This window comes from Crinia signifera, chromosome 19 (assembly GCF_055691185.1).
Source record: "Crinia signifera chromosome 19, ASM5569118v1, whole genome shotgun sequence".
In the NCBI taxonomy this organism is placed as follows: domain Eukaryota; kingdom Metazoa; phylum Chordata; class Amphibia; order Anura; family Myobatrachidae; genus Crinia; species Crinia signifera.
Genome location: NC_139226.1, coordinates 64,399,985 through 64,417,279, shown reverse-complemented (window position 1 = coordinate 64,417,279; position 17,295 = coordinate 64,399,985). Strand labels below are relative to the sequence as shown.

The 17,295-nt window shown below is 41.6% G+C and overlaps 1 protein-coding gene across 2 annotated transcripts in view; it reads left to right on the top strand.

Annotated features, from left to right (window-relative positions):
- Positions 1–17,295, top strand: part of LOC146042617 (transcriptional enhancer factor TEF-1-like) — a 91,951-nt gene that overhangs the window by 58,953 nt on the left and 15,703 nt on the right. For both annotated transcript variants that reach the window (XM_083162698.1, XM_083162699.1), the window contains exons 3-4: positions 4,763–4,827; positions 7,125–7,187. In XM_083162698.1, the coding sequence (XP_083018824.1) occupies positions 4,763–4,827; positions 7,125–7,187 (128 nt within the window). The remainder of the gene's footprint in view (positions 1–4,762; positions 4,828–7,124; positions 7,188–17,295) is intronic.

The following is a 17,295-nucleotide window of genomic DNA, read 5'->3' as shown; positions in this document are numbered from 1 at the left end:
GCTCGCTGCGCTCGCCACACTATCTATTCTCGACTCCACGCCGACGTGGATAGTGGGGGTATGAAAAGGTCGGAGGACGCGTACCGCCGCCCCTCGCGGGCTTGCTGCGTTCGCCACGCTTCGGGTTGATGTTGATCGTGGGGTGGCGTTAACTATTTTTGGGGGGCTATTTCACTGGTCAGGGTTTTTTTTGGAGTCTCTGGCCCATTTAACATTGTTCCCTATGTTGATTTGGGTAAATTGAGGCATTTTACATTGTTCCCTATGGGAAATCGCGGGCATCGCGTCGGTACCATCTTATGCTTTTTTTGGCCGCATACGATGCGACCGACGCGATTTTGACTATTTCAATGGGAAATCGCGGGCATCGCGTCGGTCGCATCGTAGACCATTAAAAATGACCCGCGATGCCCGCAATTGTGGCCGTGCTAGGAAACAAGTACCAATTTTTTTTTTGACTGCTGGAGTAAATTTTGCAAATCATCCATGTGCTGGAAGGGGAGAATCGAGTAGTGAACTTCTTCCTGTATAATAACCTGGTATTTTGGTAATAAACTAGTTGTGACATGTTTATTAGTATGCTGCACAGTGACGTCGCCACGGTTTGTTGTGACTGAAGAGATCAATGTCCATTTTGGCAGCACATTATATCTTATGACAGTGATGGCTAACCTTGACACTCCAGCTGTTGTTGAACTACACATCCCAGCATGCTCTGCTACAGTTTTACTGTTTGGCCATGCTAAAACTGATGCAGAGCATGCTGGTATGTGTAGTTCAACAACAGCTGGAGTGTCAAGGTTAGCCATCACTGCCTTATGATATTGCTGGTCACATATGGCTGGCAAAAGTAAACAAAATATTCACCAGGTCTTGCTCTTTTATATTGTTACACTGTAACTATTGTTACCTTTTATTGTATGCTGCTATTACAAATATGTTTTGTCGTAGTTTGTTACATGAATAACCTTGCAAATAAGACGTTGATGAAAATTTTACCAGAACTAAATTTGCTTAAAAATTGAGTCTGACATTTGTGCCATCTTGTCCTTGTGTCCTGACTCCTGGCCAAAGGGTGACTTGAACTTCTAATTAAGTCCCCTGACTTCTCAATGAGAGAAAGAATGCTCATGTTACTGTACCAAACATCATAATCAGTGTTTTAGTTTTTTACTCTAGTTGAACAGATTTTAAAGTTGTCTGCAATAGACAACTCCTTCCTATATAAATATAACCTCCACGTATTACAAATAAGGTGGACTCAATACTGGCTATAGATCTGAAGGGTGATTCCTTAATGGAAGCTGCCATCACAAATTATTTTGTGTTGGAAAAAAAAACACGGATCCACAAGAAGCCTGTCCATTCTCCATTCAATTATGTTTACATTTAATATGTACAGCAAGCTGACCGTGGTTAGCATTGTTGTATAAAAATAGTTTTTGCTTACCACCAAGGTCCTATCTGTGTGGAGTTTGTATGTTGCCACACTTCCCCTCTCCCCTCATGTTTGTGTGGTTTTCCTTTCAGTCCTAAAATTTCCTCCCACAGGCCAAAAACTTACTGGTAGGATGATTGGCTTCTGCCAAATGAGTGAACCCTAGAGTGGCAGTTTATTTGGACTTTGAGCTCCAGTGGGACAAGGACTGATGTGAAAAATGATGTACAGTATGTAAAAGCAAAAAAGCATGACTGGAGTACTGACTAGGGTTGCCACTTATTAGGGACCATTTACCAAACTGATACCTTGGTGGCAATGTCTGATGTAGTCACCCACATTACGCTTGCAAAAGCAGTACCATAGTTTTCTATGAGGCACTCCAAAACAAAATAACAATACATTTTACCAAGTTCCAAAAAGCTGTCCGTTTTTACTTTCTAGCCTTTATTGTAACCATGAATGCAGTAATAACATTGCTGTATTGCATTTCAGAGGTTATTAGCATAATGATGGCCAATATTACGTGCTTGTCCATTTACCATCACTTTCATTTTACACCAATGTGATGCCATGAGGTGGTTCTGCTGGGCTGGCAATGGGGGTCCCGCGCCCTGGACTTGTCCCATAGTAGTGTTAGAGACTTGTCTGATAGAGGTTACCTGGACACGGAGGACAAGCCCATAATAATGCCATCATTATGCTAAGAACCTCTGAAATGCAAAACAGCAATGCTATTAATAGGTTTAATATTTATATTTAATGCAATCTCCTCCTCCTGCTTGCTGCAAGTCTCAGCAGGTAGCACCTCACATGTCCAGGGTGTGCAGTCTAGGGGCCCTCCCCCTGTATAGCCTTTTTTGTATACAGGCTCTTTTTCAGATCCTGTGTCATATTTTATCTCCAGTAATCAAGAACTATGAAAATACTTTCCAAATTGCCGCAGTAGGTCCCTCTTGTACAGTAGCTCAATCAGCGCAACCATATAATTTTGGCTTGGGGCATAGTAAGTGAAAGATGTACGCAGAGACTGATGGTGGTCAACTTTCAACATGTCAAATAATTATTCAATCAATTTTGTTGACTTCTGTGTTTTTGTTAATAAGTAACCCTGAATGTTTACTAGGGTTTTGTTAGGGTTACTTTGAGGCGGGCAACACCTAGAAAGATCTGATTGGCAAATTTTATGGTTTTCCACCAGATTGACAAGAACCCTGTACAATTATTGAGTAGAAATTCTGATTGGCCACAGACTGCTAGAGCATGAGTCAGCACCCAAACTGTTCCTGATCTGCCACATACTTGGTGAAATAGTCAGTTCCTTGTAATACAGGGGACATCTTACAAGGAAACTAGTCTCTAAAAAAAAAATCTTTGTTTACTGACCTCTTCATTCTGCTAGAAGATTCTAACATAATGGTGACCTTGACTATGGAGCAGGATCATTTTGTTTTGTGTACCCAGTTCTAGCTTGATCATTTTTTAACTGCTAGTAACTGAACACTCTAGGTCATTTATTTTACTTATTGTACAAGTAACTGCTCACAGAGCTCATATAACCTTACTTTCAATAAGGTAACCCAGGTGCGGCCGCCTCCACCCATATTGCCTGTGGCCATGAGCATGCAGTCTCCTCCCTGCCATCTAACAAAAGATAATGCAGGCCCAGGGACCCTTATCTCCCCCCAAGGCTTGGGAGGGAAGATGTTTTGAAAACAGGCACCTTACTGACCCCCAAGTAGAACATATCCAAAGGCAATAAGTGGTTCTGCATTAACCTAACAAATGAAGAAAAATAGATAAGTTTGTTTGGAGTGAAACACTCTCTTCTGTTATTTACTTATCTTGTCCTCCGATCTGTTTTTTCCATTAACTCTTTCCATCCCGGACAGTCACATGTAATACAAATTTGAAACCTGCATTAAAATGCAGATTACAATGAAATCCGAATATAGAGTTTGCATTGAATTTAAAATAATAATGATTATCATTGGTGGGGTTTTTTTGTATTTACATGTTTATAGGATAAGGTTATTTTGTCATTGGGCCATATTCAATGAGAAAAATTTGCCGTGTTTTATGGCGAGTTTGTGCAATTTTCGCGTTGGAAGGAGCATTTTGCTCTCAAAAAGTGAACCACCCTATTCAATGTGATATTTTCGCCGTCTTTCTAAGTGATTTTCGCCGTGTCTCTCCGTGTAGCAATTCTCCATCTTTTCATGGAGACCTGGAATGTGAACTTTTAAACTAAAAATTTTTTTTTTTTAAATTTTGGTGTAAAAAAAATCTGGATTTTTTTCTGTGAAGGGGCATGTTATTTTTATTCATGTGCTTATAGCACATGAATATATATTTAATTTTAAATATATATATATATATATATATATATATATATATATATATATATATATATATATATATATATATATTTTTTTTTTTTATTATTTTTTTTACACAGAGCAGCCAGCAGGGGGCCGGAGCTCTCGAGCCGCTCATTATATATTCATATATTCACTGCACCCGATCATTACATATGCACGATCGGGTGCAGTGAATACTGGGTCCCCCGCTAGCTTGTGCTGCCTGGGTCCCGGGGAGCCCTCCTCCCCTCCACATATGTTCTGGGGCAGCCAGGGAGACTTTAATCTCCCTGGCTGCCACCGTCCCCCGGCTCCCTGCCACGGACGCTCGTCCGCTGCAGGGGTTAAGACTCGCCGCGAGTGGCGGCGAGTCTTAACCACATTGAATAGTGGGAACAGGAGTGGCAGCGAGCCCTCCGGAACAGGGCGAGTGCATGGCGAGAGAAAAAATCTCTCGCCATGCACGGCGAATTTTTCTCATTGAATATGGCCCATTGAATGAACTATGCCATAAGTTGACATTTTTACTATGTGCTTTGAATAAAATGAAAACTAAAATGGTACATAGCCGATATGTGTACCCAACGATATATTATTACTGACCGAGACCTCGCTGCCTCGAGGGACGGGGAGCAGGGGCCATACATATTTTCAGTCTACCTGCATGTATAGATGACGGTGGACATCGCTAACAGCCCTTCGATGTGTACAGCATTAAACATACAGTTTACAATCTACACACTAGATGATGCGTGGAAATATCGCTAATGATATAGTTTCTGTGCATATCGTTTAAAAAAAAAAAAAAAAAAAAAAGCTTCCATTGTGTATACGCTTTTATTGTTCTTTTTGTATGCACAATTTCAATTGTTGTTTTTATGTTTTCCTGTATGATGCCTCCTGTGTGTTCAAAACGTCTTATACTATTTCCATTTGTTTTCCAATCCCTTTTCTCATTTCACAGGCCGCAATGAATTGATAGCCAGATATATAAAACTACGGACAGGAAAGACGCGTACAAGAAAACAGGTGAGAGATGTGTTGAAGTAAGAAATTATAATATTCATTTGACATGGGGCCTAATGGGGCCTACACACATAGTGATATACAGGCATTTTCTAAGCGATTTCACTAGATCACTTAGAAAATACCCCAACAATGCTACACGTGTAGGGGCCAGAGCAATAGCAATATGCAGCCCCGCGTCTCGCTATCGCCTGGTGTTCATATCCAGCACGCTGGATATTAATATGTCAGGGCCTCAACAGAAAGCACTGGCCCTGACAGACAGCTCAGCACAACGCTGACACATTGCTGTTTGCTGTGCGGTAATGCTGAAGCGTTCTGAGCGATCTAACATCACTCAGAACGCTTCAGCGTCGCTACGTGTCTAGGCCCTTAAGTCAGACCTGATCACACAGCACATTTTGTTAGCAAATGGGCAAAACCATGCTGCAGGTGGGGCAGATGTAACATGTGCAGGGAGAGTTACATTTGGTTGAGGTGTGGTCAAACTGAAATCTAAATTGCAATGTAAAAATAAAGCAGACAGTATTTGCCCTGCACATAAACTAAATAACTCCCCAAATCTAACTCTCTGCACGTTACATCTGCCCCACCTGCAGTGCAGCATGGGTTTTGTCCATTTTCTGTACAATCAGGTCTGAATTAAGCCCTTACGTTGGGCACATCCAGCCTGTGAATCACCCCGTCAGCGGCAAGGAACATCTCCAAATTACCAGTCGGCAATATATTCCACCAGCGGCAGGGAAAATCTTCAGGTGAATTACCGAAATTTAGTTATAGTGCAACAGGTTTATTAAGACTCCCTAAAAAAGCCAGCAAAAGAGCTGTATACATTTTTTTTTTTACCCTTATTATTTTTTATCTTTTTATTTTTATTATTTAGTTTCTATTTTTATTGCCTTAATCTTTGTGGTTTTTCTATACTTTATCTTAAGCTTTCCTCTATCTTTAACTACTCTCCTCTCAATTAGCGCTCTCATTACACCAATTACAAACGATATATTTAGAGAGCAGCTTTTGCATAGGAGCGCAGATGACTTACCATTTTTATTACCCTTATGTTGGACCTTTTTACAAAGTACAGTAAATGTAGACAAACTGCAGTTGCATCAAGCACTTAGTTGTACTCTGGTCATATTCACCTATTTTAGAAGTATTTTCTTTAAAAAATATTTTTATTGATTCTGAAGCATATATTCAGTTACAATTACAGTAACAAGGTAACAAAAATGATATATGGTTTTAGAAGTTTTTCAGTATTTTCTATTAACTCTGAGTAGATTCTTATGAGAACGTGTAATTCCACTATGGTTTCTGTGGTCATTAACTCCTTTGGTGAAAGATACAACTGTACTTATTATAGATTACTATAGATTGGGTTTGACCATTTTTATAGTTAATAGTTGTGGTTGCAAATTAGAACCTTGCAATATGTTTAATGAATGAGTAACCAAATAGCAGAGATGTTTTATAATGTTATCGTCCTAATAGCTTTTTCTAAAGTTGTTCATGCACTGCCACCTTGTGGATACTAAATGTAGTTGAAATTCTGCAACTTTACTTTAAATCCTGGAGGACTACTGTGATACTTTTGATCGGTTGTGGATCGTATTGTCGACCCGACAGTCATTAGGTCAACACCGTTGGGTCGACAGACAGCTAGGTCGACAGGTGTGTAGGTCGACAAATGCGTTAGATTGACATGGGTTAGGTCGCGAGGTCGACATGGTTTTTTTCACTGTTTTTTTACTCAAATGTCGACACAGTCGACATGGACACAGTTTGACGTCAACTGCAGCCCCTCGCATCGCTCTCGATGCTTCGGGCACACTATTTTATTCTCCCACCACGCCCTAGTGGATGGTAGGGCACGAAATACCGCCTGATGGCACATGTCTGCTCAAAAAAACAGTGAAAAAAACCCTGTTGACTTAACGCATTTGTCGACCTTGTCCCATGTTGACCTAGACACCTGTCGACCTTATGACTGTCGACATAAGTCGGGTCGACAATACAACCGTATCCCTTTTGATCAGTTTTAAAAACATGGAATGTTAATATAGAATCTCTGTTCCTCAGAAACATAGCAACAGGTCTTTTTATATCCACCAAATGTTACATTTAAATGTCTAGCTCTTAATGTCCCACCATGTCTATAGTCTAGTTACATGGATACCATTTAACTATAAATTGTAAACATTTATTGACTTTCACACTGAATATTATTCATTTTTGTTTCAGTTTTTATGTTTTTCTTCTGTAAAGCTAAAAAAAATTGTTAACTATTTTTGTACCTGTAGGTATCTAGCCACATACAAGTTTTAGCACGGAGGAAGTCTCGAGAGATCCAGTCCAAGCTGAAGGTAAGTAAGACCACTGCTCCTCATATCTGCTGGCTGTAGCCTCTCTGCTTGCTTCTATATAATAGTCCCGAGGCTGACTTCTTGACTTGCCTGCATTGTGTAAGAGTTTGCTTGTGCTCCAGACATAAGCATGTTGCTATTGCCATGTGGCAGGAATGAATCAAGGGGTCACTTGCTGAACTTGTACATCCATTGCATTAGCCACAGCATCATCTTAGTGGCTTGACAACATTTTGGAGTCGGTTCTCATAGGCATTCAAAAAGAATTGTTAATATTCTCAAAAGGGATTTTGTAGAATGTATCTAAGGATTGTGAAATTAAAGAACCCTTAATCGCAAATATTAGAAAAAAAATGGCTATTTGAAACAAAAATGCCATGCAACAAATTTATCATTCCGCATATTTGACTTCAGGCACTGAGGTTATCACACGCCATAATCTGTAAATGGCGGGTAATATACATAGCTAGTGTAAATGCCATTTCTTGCGATTTGCCACTTATGGTGAGAACAAATTGACACCATGCTTGATGTTGCTCTGTATATATACAGCTCATGTGATTTGTTGCCATTTAAGAACTATGGGAATGTTGCGTTCAGTGGTGGTGTGCTGTGGTGCAGTATGTACAGGAAGTGACCATTTGTTAATCCCAGTGGTATAGTTTGCATATCTTTATTTTTTTCCCCCTCATTATTCATATAATCTTTGCAAAACTTGTACAGTACAGTCAGCTAAGGCCCTACAATACACATCAGAATTATATCCATCAAATAAAATATAACTTTCTGGAACCTACAGTGTCTCTAGTAATTTTATGCATTTGGGTAAGGATTCTGTGACCAAAAGACTAGGGATTTACATGATTAACTGTTAATTTTGCCAGGCTACTTAGCACTAGGATAAAGTGAGTTATTTGATTTGGTACTTGTGTACTAGCACGGCGCCCATCGCATCGCAGACCATATTGCATGCGATGGTATGCGATGCGACGTGATATCGGCCGATGTTGTACAATGGCATACAATTTTAAAATGGTATGCCATTGTATATGGCATACAATGCCATACAATGCGATGCGATTATAAATTGTATAAGCACCCTAATGGGTGGTTACAATGGTTAAATGCACCCCCACGCCACCCCTAAGTATAAACATGAACCCGAAGCGTGGCGAGCGAAGCGAGCCTGTGAGGGGCGGCGGTACGCGTCCTACAACCTTTTCATACCCCCACTATCCACGTCGGCGTGGAGTTGAGAACAGAAAGTGTGGCGAGCGCACCGAGCCCGAAGCATGGCGAGCGGATGCGGATACCTTCACAGGTATCCGCGTCCCCTCGCGGGCTTCACCGATATCCATGTCCCCTCGCCACACTTCGGGCTCGGTGGCTCGCTGCGCTCGCCACACTTTCTATTCTCAACTCCACACCGACGTGGATAGAGGGGGTATGAAAAGGTCGTAGGACGTGTACCGCTGCGCTCGCCACGCTTCGGGTTCACGTTTATACTTGGGGGGTGGCGTGGGGGTTCATTTAAGCATTGTAAGCACCCATTAGGGTGCTTAAAAGCACCCATTAGGGTGCTTATACAATTTAATATCATATATGAGTTAAAATTGCGTCGCATCGCATGCCATCGGGTGTATGGCATGCGATGCGATTAAAAAATCGGGCGACTCATTTTCGGGGCGCCGTGCTAGTACACAAGTACCTTTGATTTTATGTTACATGTTATTGTGCAACGTTCCACACGGCATTAAAGCAAATACGCAGAACTTGCCTGGGACATTTAACGTGCACACATAAGGTGTAACTCGCAGTAACAGGTCAAACATTTTTTATTTTTTTCTTCAAAATATGCTAGGAAAAAAACACCAGTTGCTATGGTATAAAATCACATTATTCATAGCAACAATATTTAATATGTTTTAAGTATGTTTATGATTATTTTAGATAATCCTAAAATGAGGCTAAAAGATTAACATTTAGACCACTTAGGAGTTGTTATTTGATAGCTTTATTAGGAATCAAAAGAAATTATAATAAATTATAATACAAAGGTTTGTGTAGTAGCTTTGTTAGGCCTGATTTGATTTCACAATTATTACAATGGTGATATAATCATCTTGTGGCACTAAAGTCTCATACAGATGGGGCAATGGGTGAGCTGGTGCTGAGAGATGTGCTTAAGCACATATTCCTCAGCACACGTTGCTGCACACCCACGAAGCATCCGCAATGTGCGCTGAGCGATCTTAACAGTCTAGACAGTGCATCTGTCTATCCCTGCTAGCGATGGCGATGCGCGGGATCGTGCATCGCCATCTTTATACCCTGTACACATTGAGCAACCTGGAATTACTTTCTAAGCAATCTAATCAGATCGCTTAGAAAATAGCCCCAAATCGTCCCATGTGCATGGACCTTTAGTGAATATAGGGGAATTCATGTTTTTGTTGCCATTGGATATTTAATTTGCAGGTAAGGGATGAATTTATCAATTCTGGGAATAGGTCTAAACGTGCCCTAACACCAGAGGTCTATTGGGGCAATCTCTCATTCCCCTGACGGTTGTGTTGGGAGATCGGGGGTATTAAATGTGTAATAATACTGATCCCAATGGGAATTGCGGAATCTGGACTATTTAACATGCTTAATTTCCCGATAACCAACAGATAGCTGATCGCTAGCTGCTGATCGGCTGCTGGTGTATGGGCACCTTCATTTTTATTAGTCATTTTTTTTTTTTATTGTAAGGAATGATTACCAATCCCTCCATGTTGATATTCCCTTTATCTTATCCTGCTGTAATAGCTTATTTCACGCTGCTCTGTCCCTCTCATGCTTTGCTTGGCATTTGTTATTAGTTGTCTGTAAGCCCCGCTGCAGTAACCAACACAATTTCAGTTCTCAATAGTGGCATACTTGCAGCACCCTGTTTATTAACACCCTTAACATGTCTTCTAAGCAGAACCATGTTGATGATCCATTCCAAAATGAAATCATTGTTCTATCAATATTCCTTTTATCCTTCTCAGCATTTTACTAAACTTTCTTTCACAATAATTTTTCTTTTTTTGTCCCTAACTGCCCTGTAGCTGCCCAGCATCTCCCTCTATACAAAATCATGTATTCTCATATATTGTTTTCCATCCTGTTGCTCATTGAAGGACATTATTATTGTTTTGATTCATGTTTCCACTTTCCTCCCTATCCCCTCTGTTTCTTCTTTTCTGTGTACCCTTTCCCTTTACCCTACCCCTTTCCATCCCATCCCACACCACTTCCCTTTCTCCTTCCCTGTGGATTGCAACTTTCCTGTTCTCCGCTCTGGATGACAATCTCTTTGTGTCCAGGCTATGAACATGGTAAGTTGGTGTTTTGAAATGTACTAACTTCTTAATATGCCCTTTGGTTCAATCAGTGGTTGTATAGACAGTTTTTATTTTTGTTAAAACTTTTGAGATATTTCAAAGCTCTTTTTTATAAAAAACTAATGTAATAGCATCCACATTTATTAGCAGTGTTTTATCTCATGGATGTTACGATAAGTCAGCTTTTATCATTAGACTGTACATAACATACAATCCTTTAAATGAGGATGATTTGTTGTGGTTTGTACTGTAGGTACCAACTATTTTGTTATACCAGCTAATTGGTGAAACTGGAGAGATAAATTAAGGGTTCATCATTACATGTTCCATGCAGGCCAACTTACTCTAGACCATGCCCACCTCAATGCACTGTGTTTCCCCTGCTGGGTACTTGTTTAATGGAGTCTTTTTTTTTTAGCTATGCAATAGTGCTCCTCTGTACTTGGGGACATGATAAATAAGTGGTTGATTAGCAATAGAGGTTAATCAAAGTAAGATTTGACTTTAGGTAGAGCCAACTTAGTTCATTAAAGATGATCTAATTCTTCTTGCCATGATTACACTATTAGGCACTCATTTGTCAGTAGCTGGAACTGTCCCACACTGTACTCCTTTTTTCTTATACTGACAGCTTACTTGAAACAGGACAAGAGGTTGTATATTTACATTTGCATTGTTAAGAAATTTATGACAGAGAGGTTTGACTGCCCTTTTAGAATGTTTTAATGCCATATTTACGTAAGACCCTAAGGGCCAGATGTACTAAGCTAGAAAAGTGATAACATGGAGAGGGATAAACCAGCAGCCAATCAGCTCGTAACTGCCATGTCACATGCTGTGTTTGAAAAATGACAAGTAGGAGCTGATTGGTTGTTTGTTTATTACTCTCCATTTTATCACTTTTCAAGGCTTAGTACACCTCGCCCTAAACTTCTAAATGACACACAATGAAAAAAACTGAATGTTAACCAAACTATAGTTAAAATCAATTTTGACATATAGCTAATGTTACACGAAAGTGACTCAAGTTCGATTTCTGTCTGCAGTCAAAATGTTCTGATACAAATTACTCAAACCTGTAGAATCCACATATATTAATAAGCATAGACCTGTTTAACTTCCTGATTGTCTGTGAAGATGTATAAAATATTTTACCTGGTGATAGTGCCCATTTAAAGTTGCTACCAGTTTTATCCATTGTGCTAAGTATTTACCATTCCTCACCCGGGTATCTCTTTCCATCATAATCAACATAAAAACAGTCACCAACATTAACTGCATCTGAAGTCACTGTCTCAGTTACATTAAGTTCATCAGAAACATTTAGCAGTATAAGGACAAGGTATCTTTTAACTGGAAAATGCGGTAAAACCCCACTTAAGTGATGCAGGGGCTTTGGTGCGGAGGTAACCACAAAAACTGGCTTTATACTGTAAAGGCCTATGTGCTTCTTTCAGCATCCTTGCTGTTAGAAAGATCCAATCGGATCCCCCGTGGCTTCCGCATCTTTATGAGCATGCGCAGATAGACTAATAAACCTGGAAGTCCAAGACTGGCAGACATTGCAGAGGGCAGCTCTTAAAGGAAGACCTGTTCTTTACAATACTAATTGCATAATATAGTTTATATGCAAATAGTATATGTGCGATACATTTCTGTATGTACCGCATAAGATTGGTACATCCCATCCAAAATATACTAAAATGTTGCAGTTATGTGAAATGTAATTTTGATGTATTGTGACCTCATACACCTTTCCCTTTTTACTTCATTTGGCACAAAATGCTTAGCATCGAGTAGCGATTGGAAGGTTTAAAAATAATAATAATAATAATAAAAAAAAAAATATGAAGTAGTCGATTAAAGAAACATATTTTACTAAGTCACATGGGGCCAGATTCTCTAAGGGGATGCAGTTAAAATCCCGGCGGTCGGGATCCCGGCGTTCAGAATCCCGACGCCGGAATCCCGACCGCCGAAATGCCGACACATTCTCCCTCCTGGGGTGTCCACGACACCCCTGGAGGGAGAATAAATTAGCGTGCTGAGCGTGGCGAGCGCAGCGGGCCCGCTGCGTGGCGAGCGCAGCGAGCCCGCAAGGGGGGGCAATCCACGTCCCCACCTTGTTGGCATTTCGGCGGTCGGGATTCCGGCGTCGGGATTCTGAACGCCGGGATCCCGACCGCCGGGATTCAATACTGAATCCTCTCTAAGCTTCAAAAGTGATAAAATGGAGAGTGATAAACAGCCAGCCAATCAGCTCCTGTCTGACATTTTTCAAACACAGTCTGTGACATGGCAGGTAGTAGCTGATTGGCTGGCTGTTTATCACTCTCCATTTTATCACTTTTGAAGCTTAGAGAATCTGGCCCAGTGTGTGGCTATGTCACAAATTCCATTGCATAGCTAATTTGGCCATATGACTTGAATGGGAAAAGGCGTACAGGAGCAGCCAGCTTTCTTGCCACAGTGCATGCACCGGCCTACGCATCGTGGCATGCTGCATGGCTTGCAGGCCTGCATATAGTTGCACTCAACAATTGCCAAACCATAGGAATGAATGGGGTGTGTACGCATTCATGGGCACACTAGTGGCTCCATCTATGTCGCAGTGCATATGCATTGCAGCATGGATCAGTGTGGTTACATCTGTATATTTCACATAATGACTTGTATCAGAGATGCTTCTCACTCATAAGGCCCCCCATAGAACTAAGCTCCATTTTCCCAACTGGAAGCGTCGGCCATCAATTATTGGTCACCAGAGGATCTGCGAAATTCTTTAGTGAAAAAATAACAGATTTACAGATCATGTCCAAAGCTATGCAGCATATGCTGCATTGTACTGATGTTGCTCACAGCAGAATCCTCTGTGTGGAGATATGGACCTAATGCAGCAACCAGCTAAGGTCACGCTGCACGCCAATGTTGTCAGAAATGGTCCGATACTGCAATCAGTAATGCATACAGGAGACATGAGGCTTCCTGCTGGATTACTATACTAGAGCCATCACTGATCCTTCTATGTAAGCGGCAGTGATAGAAACTCCAACCACATATCAATGAGTGCCTCTTTTTTTTTTTGTTGGTTTGGGTTAGTTTTACATTTTAATACCTCACATTGCACATTATATTTTAATAAAGGGAATAGTCGAAAGCCTTTGTTTGGGCCATGACACTGGGAGGTGATGCTGAGTTACACGTCTGCTCCCTTTTATAGTGGAAAATACGCAAATGGGCTCTGCACTTACCCAGAATAACATTGTACATTTGCATGATTCTGGCTCTCAGGATCACTTGTATTTGGGAAAGATGCATACCAGCGCACCAATGCATATATATGCCCAAACAAGAAGCAGTATTGGCTGAAAACTGGTTAAAATGATGGTCCAATACCCATTTACAATTTAAGGGGGTTTATTATGCTTTGGCGTGCTTAAGCAAAATAAAGCATTATCTTTACTGTATTACACAGCAACTGCTGCCAAACATTGCTGTTGTGGCTTCCCTATTTGAATTTTGGACTGCCCTGTAGCCCCACCTCTGGATCCAACACTGGAAAACTCACCTTTTCAGGCAAGCTTATAAAATTCTGGAACCACCCACATAACCTTCATAAACATTACACCCCTCTGTACAGACCACACATCCTCACATATTTTCTTTTTGTTCAATTTCACATTCTCCTGACCCCTGGCTAACATTCCTATGTGACCATATCAGACATACAGCCCACCATGAACCTATTGTATTCTGGCAGAACCATTATAAAATAGATGGCATCTATCCTTGTGTATCAAATGCCTATTTCTCTATAGATTGTTTGCGAGCAGTGTAGTATCTAGGTCTGTTTTATTACCAAGTTTTGTTTTATCATTGTTGTTTCCAAGGGCCGTGAAGCAAAACGGAATATGTCATTGACAAATGCCTTGCATCAGATGTTACAAGCCGGCACAGATACTGTGACCCGTGCATCTGACCAAGTTTATTTATTCACTGTTGTGTCCAATTGTAAAGTGCAATGGAATATGCTGCGCTATATCAGAAACTGTAAATAAATGATGGAGAGACTGCAGAGGAGAAGGTACCTTGGCCAAACCATGCTGCACTGCTGGTGGGGTCGATCTGCAGAGCGATTTAGATGTGGGAGGGTTATATTTGTTCTGTGCATGGTAAAGACTGACTGCCTTATTTTTATACTGCAGTTTAGATTGCCGAACACATCGCCACCGAAATCTAAATATCTCTGTCACACCTGCAGTGTAGAATGGTTTTGCCCAGTTGTGCACTTTTTGCTTTGCTAACAAAGCTGAATCAGACCTTCTGAAATTAGGCAATTTGGGATAAAGTGCACAAATATGACATCTTAATTATTGCCATTCTCTTACCCCAGTGGTTCTCAAACTCAGTCCACAGGACCCCACACAGTTCACGCTTTCCAGGTCACCTGACACTGCAGGTGCACTTATTATTAATTGATGTATTTTAAAAGATCCACAGGTGGAGCTAATTATTTCACTTTATTCTGAGGACCAACTTTGAGAACCTGTGACTTACCCCATTGTCTTTTAATATTTCCAATTACAGAGATCAAAACCCAATTCAGATAATTATAGCACATATTAAACACCTCTTCTGTATGTGCTGTCTTTTTTAATTTTAAACAGTAGTAGATAAAGGTATTGTGGTCTATGTACTAAGCATTAAGGCCCCCATACACCAGAACGAAATCGGACTCATGTCCAATCTCAAAGAGTCATGTGACGGATTGTGTGCACATCATATGCACATGATGCGTGGTCCCATGGGTCATGAGGTCGGCCCACAGATGAGACGTGCTGCACACCTCATCTGTCGGCTCTCATTACAGTCGTAAGCAGATCGTATGTGCATTTTAAGCACATACGATGGCTCTTTTGACCACTCCATGACCTGTATACGATCAGGTCATATGCAGGTCGTCCTGATGTATGGCCAGCTTTAAAGAGAGAAAGAGAGCTCTTTTGACCACTCCATGACCTGTATACGATCAGGTCATATGCAGGTCGTCCTGATGTATGGCCAGCTTTAAAGAGAGAAAGAGAGCAACAGCCATATTACTGGCTGGGTTTGAAAAATGACTATTATCTCTGTCCACTTTATCTCTTTTCAAGGCTTAGTACATGGTCTACATCACAAAATGTACCAGGAAAGACTACAAGATCTTAACAGGTATAGCTTGGACAGGGCCCAAACTAGGGTTTCCGGCGCCAGGGCCAAGGCAGTCATTTGCCCCCCCCCCCCCCCCCCCCCTCTGACGGGACTGGGGTACCAAATGACCGCCTTGGTCCTGGCGCCGGAGACCCCACCCCCGTTCACCGCCCCGCTGACAACATCAATTACCTCCTGTGTGCAGCCAGCAGGGGTCCAGTGACAGGCAGCGGGGTTCCGGGTAGCCGCTGTAGCGGCAGCTTGACTCCATCCATCTCTACTCTCTCCTACTAGCGCGGCGGCGGGAAGCGCTGGTGATGACTTTGAAAAGACTTGCCGGACGCTGATTGGCCGAATTCAGCCAATCAGCTTCCGGCAAGTCTTTTCAAAGTCATCACCAGCACTTCCCGCCGCCGCGCTAGTAGGAGAGCGTAGAGACGGACGGAGTCAAGCTGCGGCAACCCGGAACCCCGCTGCCTGTCACCGTACCTCCGCTGGCTGTCCCCGGACTGGACAGCCCCCCCCCCCTCCAGCGCCCGGTGCGCGTGACCTCCCAGCCCCCCCCTAGTTATGGCCCTGGCTTGGAGCAGAGAAGGGAAAGGGGGGACATGATAGAAATCTCCAAATATATCAAGGGTTTTAACATAGTACAGGAGGGAAATTTTCTTCAAAGGAAAAGAAGTAATAGAACACGAGGACATGCACTGAAACTGAAGGGGATTTAGGTTCAGGGGAAATGTTATAAATAATTACTTCACAGAAAGGGGTAGTGGATAAGTGGAATAGCCTCCCATCAGAGGTGGTAGAGGCTAAGACAGTAGAACAATTGAAACATGCTTGGGATAGGCATATGAATATCCTTACAAAGAAATAAGGATCAAAAAGGGTTGAGATTACCTGAAGGATAAAAAAGGGGCAGACTAGATGGGCCAAATGGTTCTTATCTGCCGTCAAATTCTATATTTCTATAGACACCTTAAAATACCAGCCAATTAGTTCCATAGTGTTATTCTAGCACCCTGCAGATTTTAAAAACCTGTGTAATATTCTGAGATACAGACCAGACCCTGCTGGAAGCTCCACATCAGACAGCGACACCTCAGGCAGGAAAGAGGAACTGCATAGACTTTGAAAGTTTCATGGTGTTGGAATGAACACCAGCTCCTAACTGCCATGATACCGGTTGTGTTTGAAAGATGTTAGAAGCTGGTTGGTTGGTAGCTTATCTCTGGCCACTTTTATCTGTTTCCAATGCTTAGTACATAGACCCAATTATCTTATTACCCCCTCCAACCTGCTGTGACATGAGAACGAAACTTGCTAACGCAGTATAGTATGGATGTATTATAATGGCACTGACCGTATTTCTCTTCCTGCTTCACCTCTATAGCGAAGTGAAGGAGGAAGTGTTCTTGCCGCAAATTTTACTTTAATCGCTAGATCTCATGTGCACAAACTGGTGCTGGCAGCAGCAGCAGCCTTCACCACAGTGGCTGTCAATAGGATAAAGTCACCTACAGCTGTTGAAATCAATAGGTCCTCACATC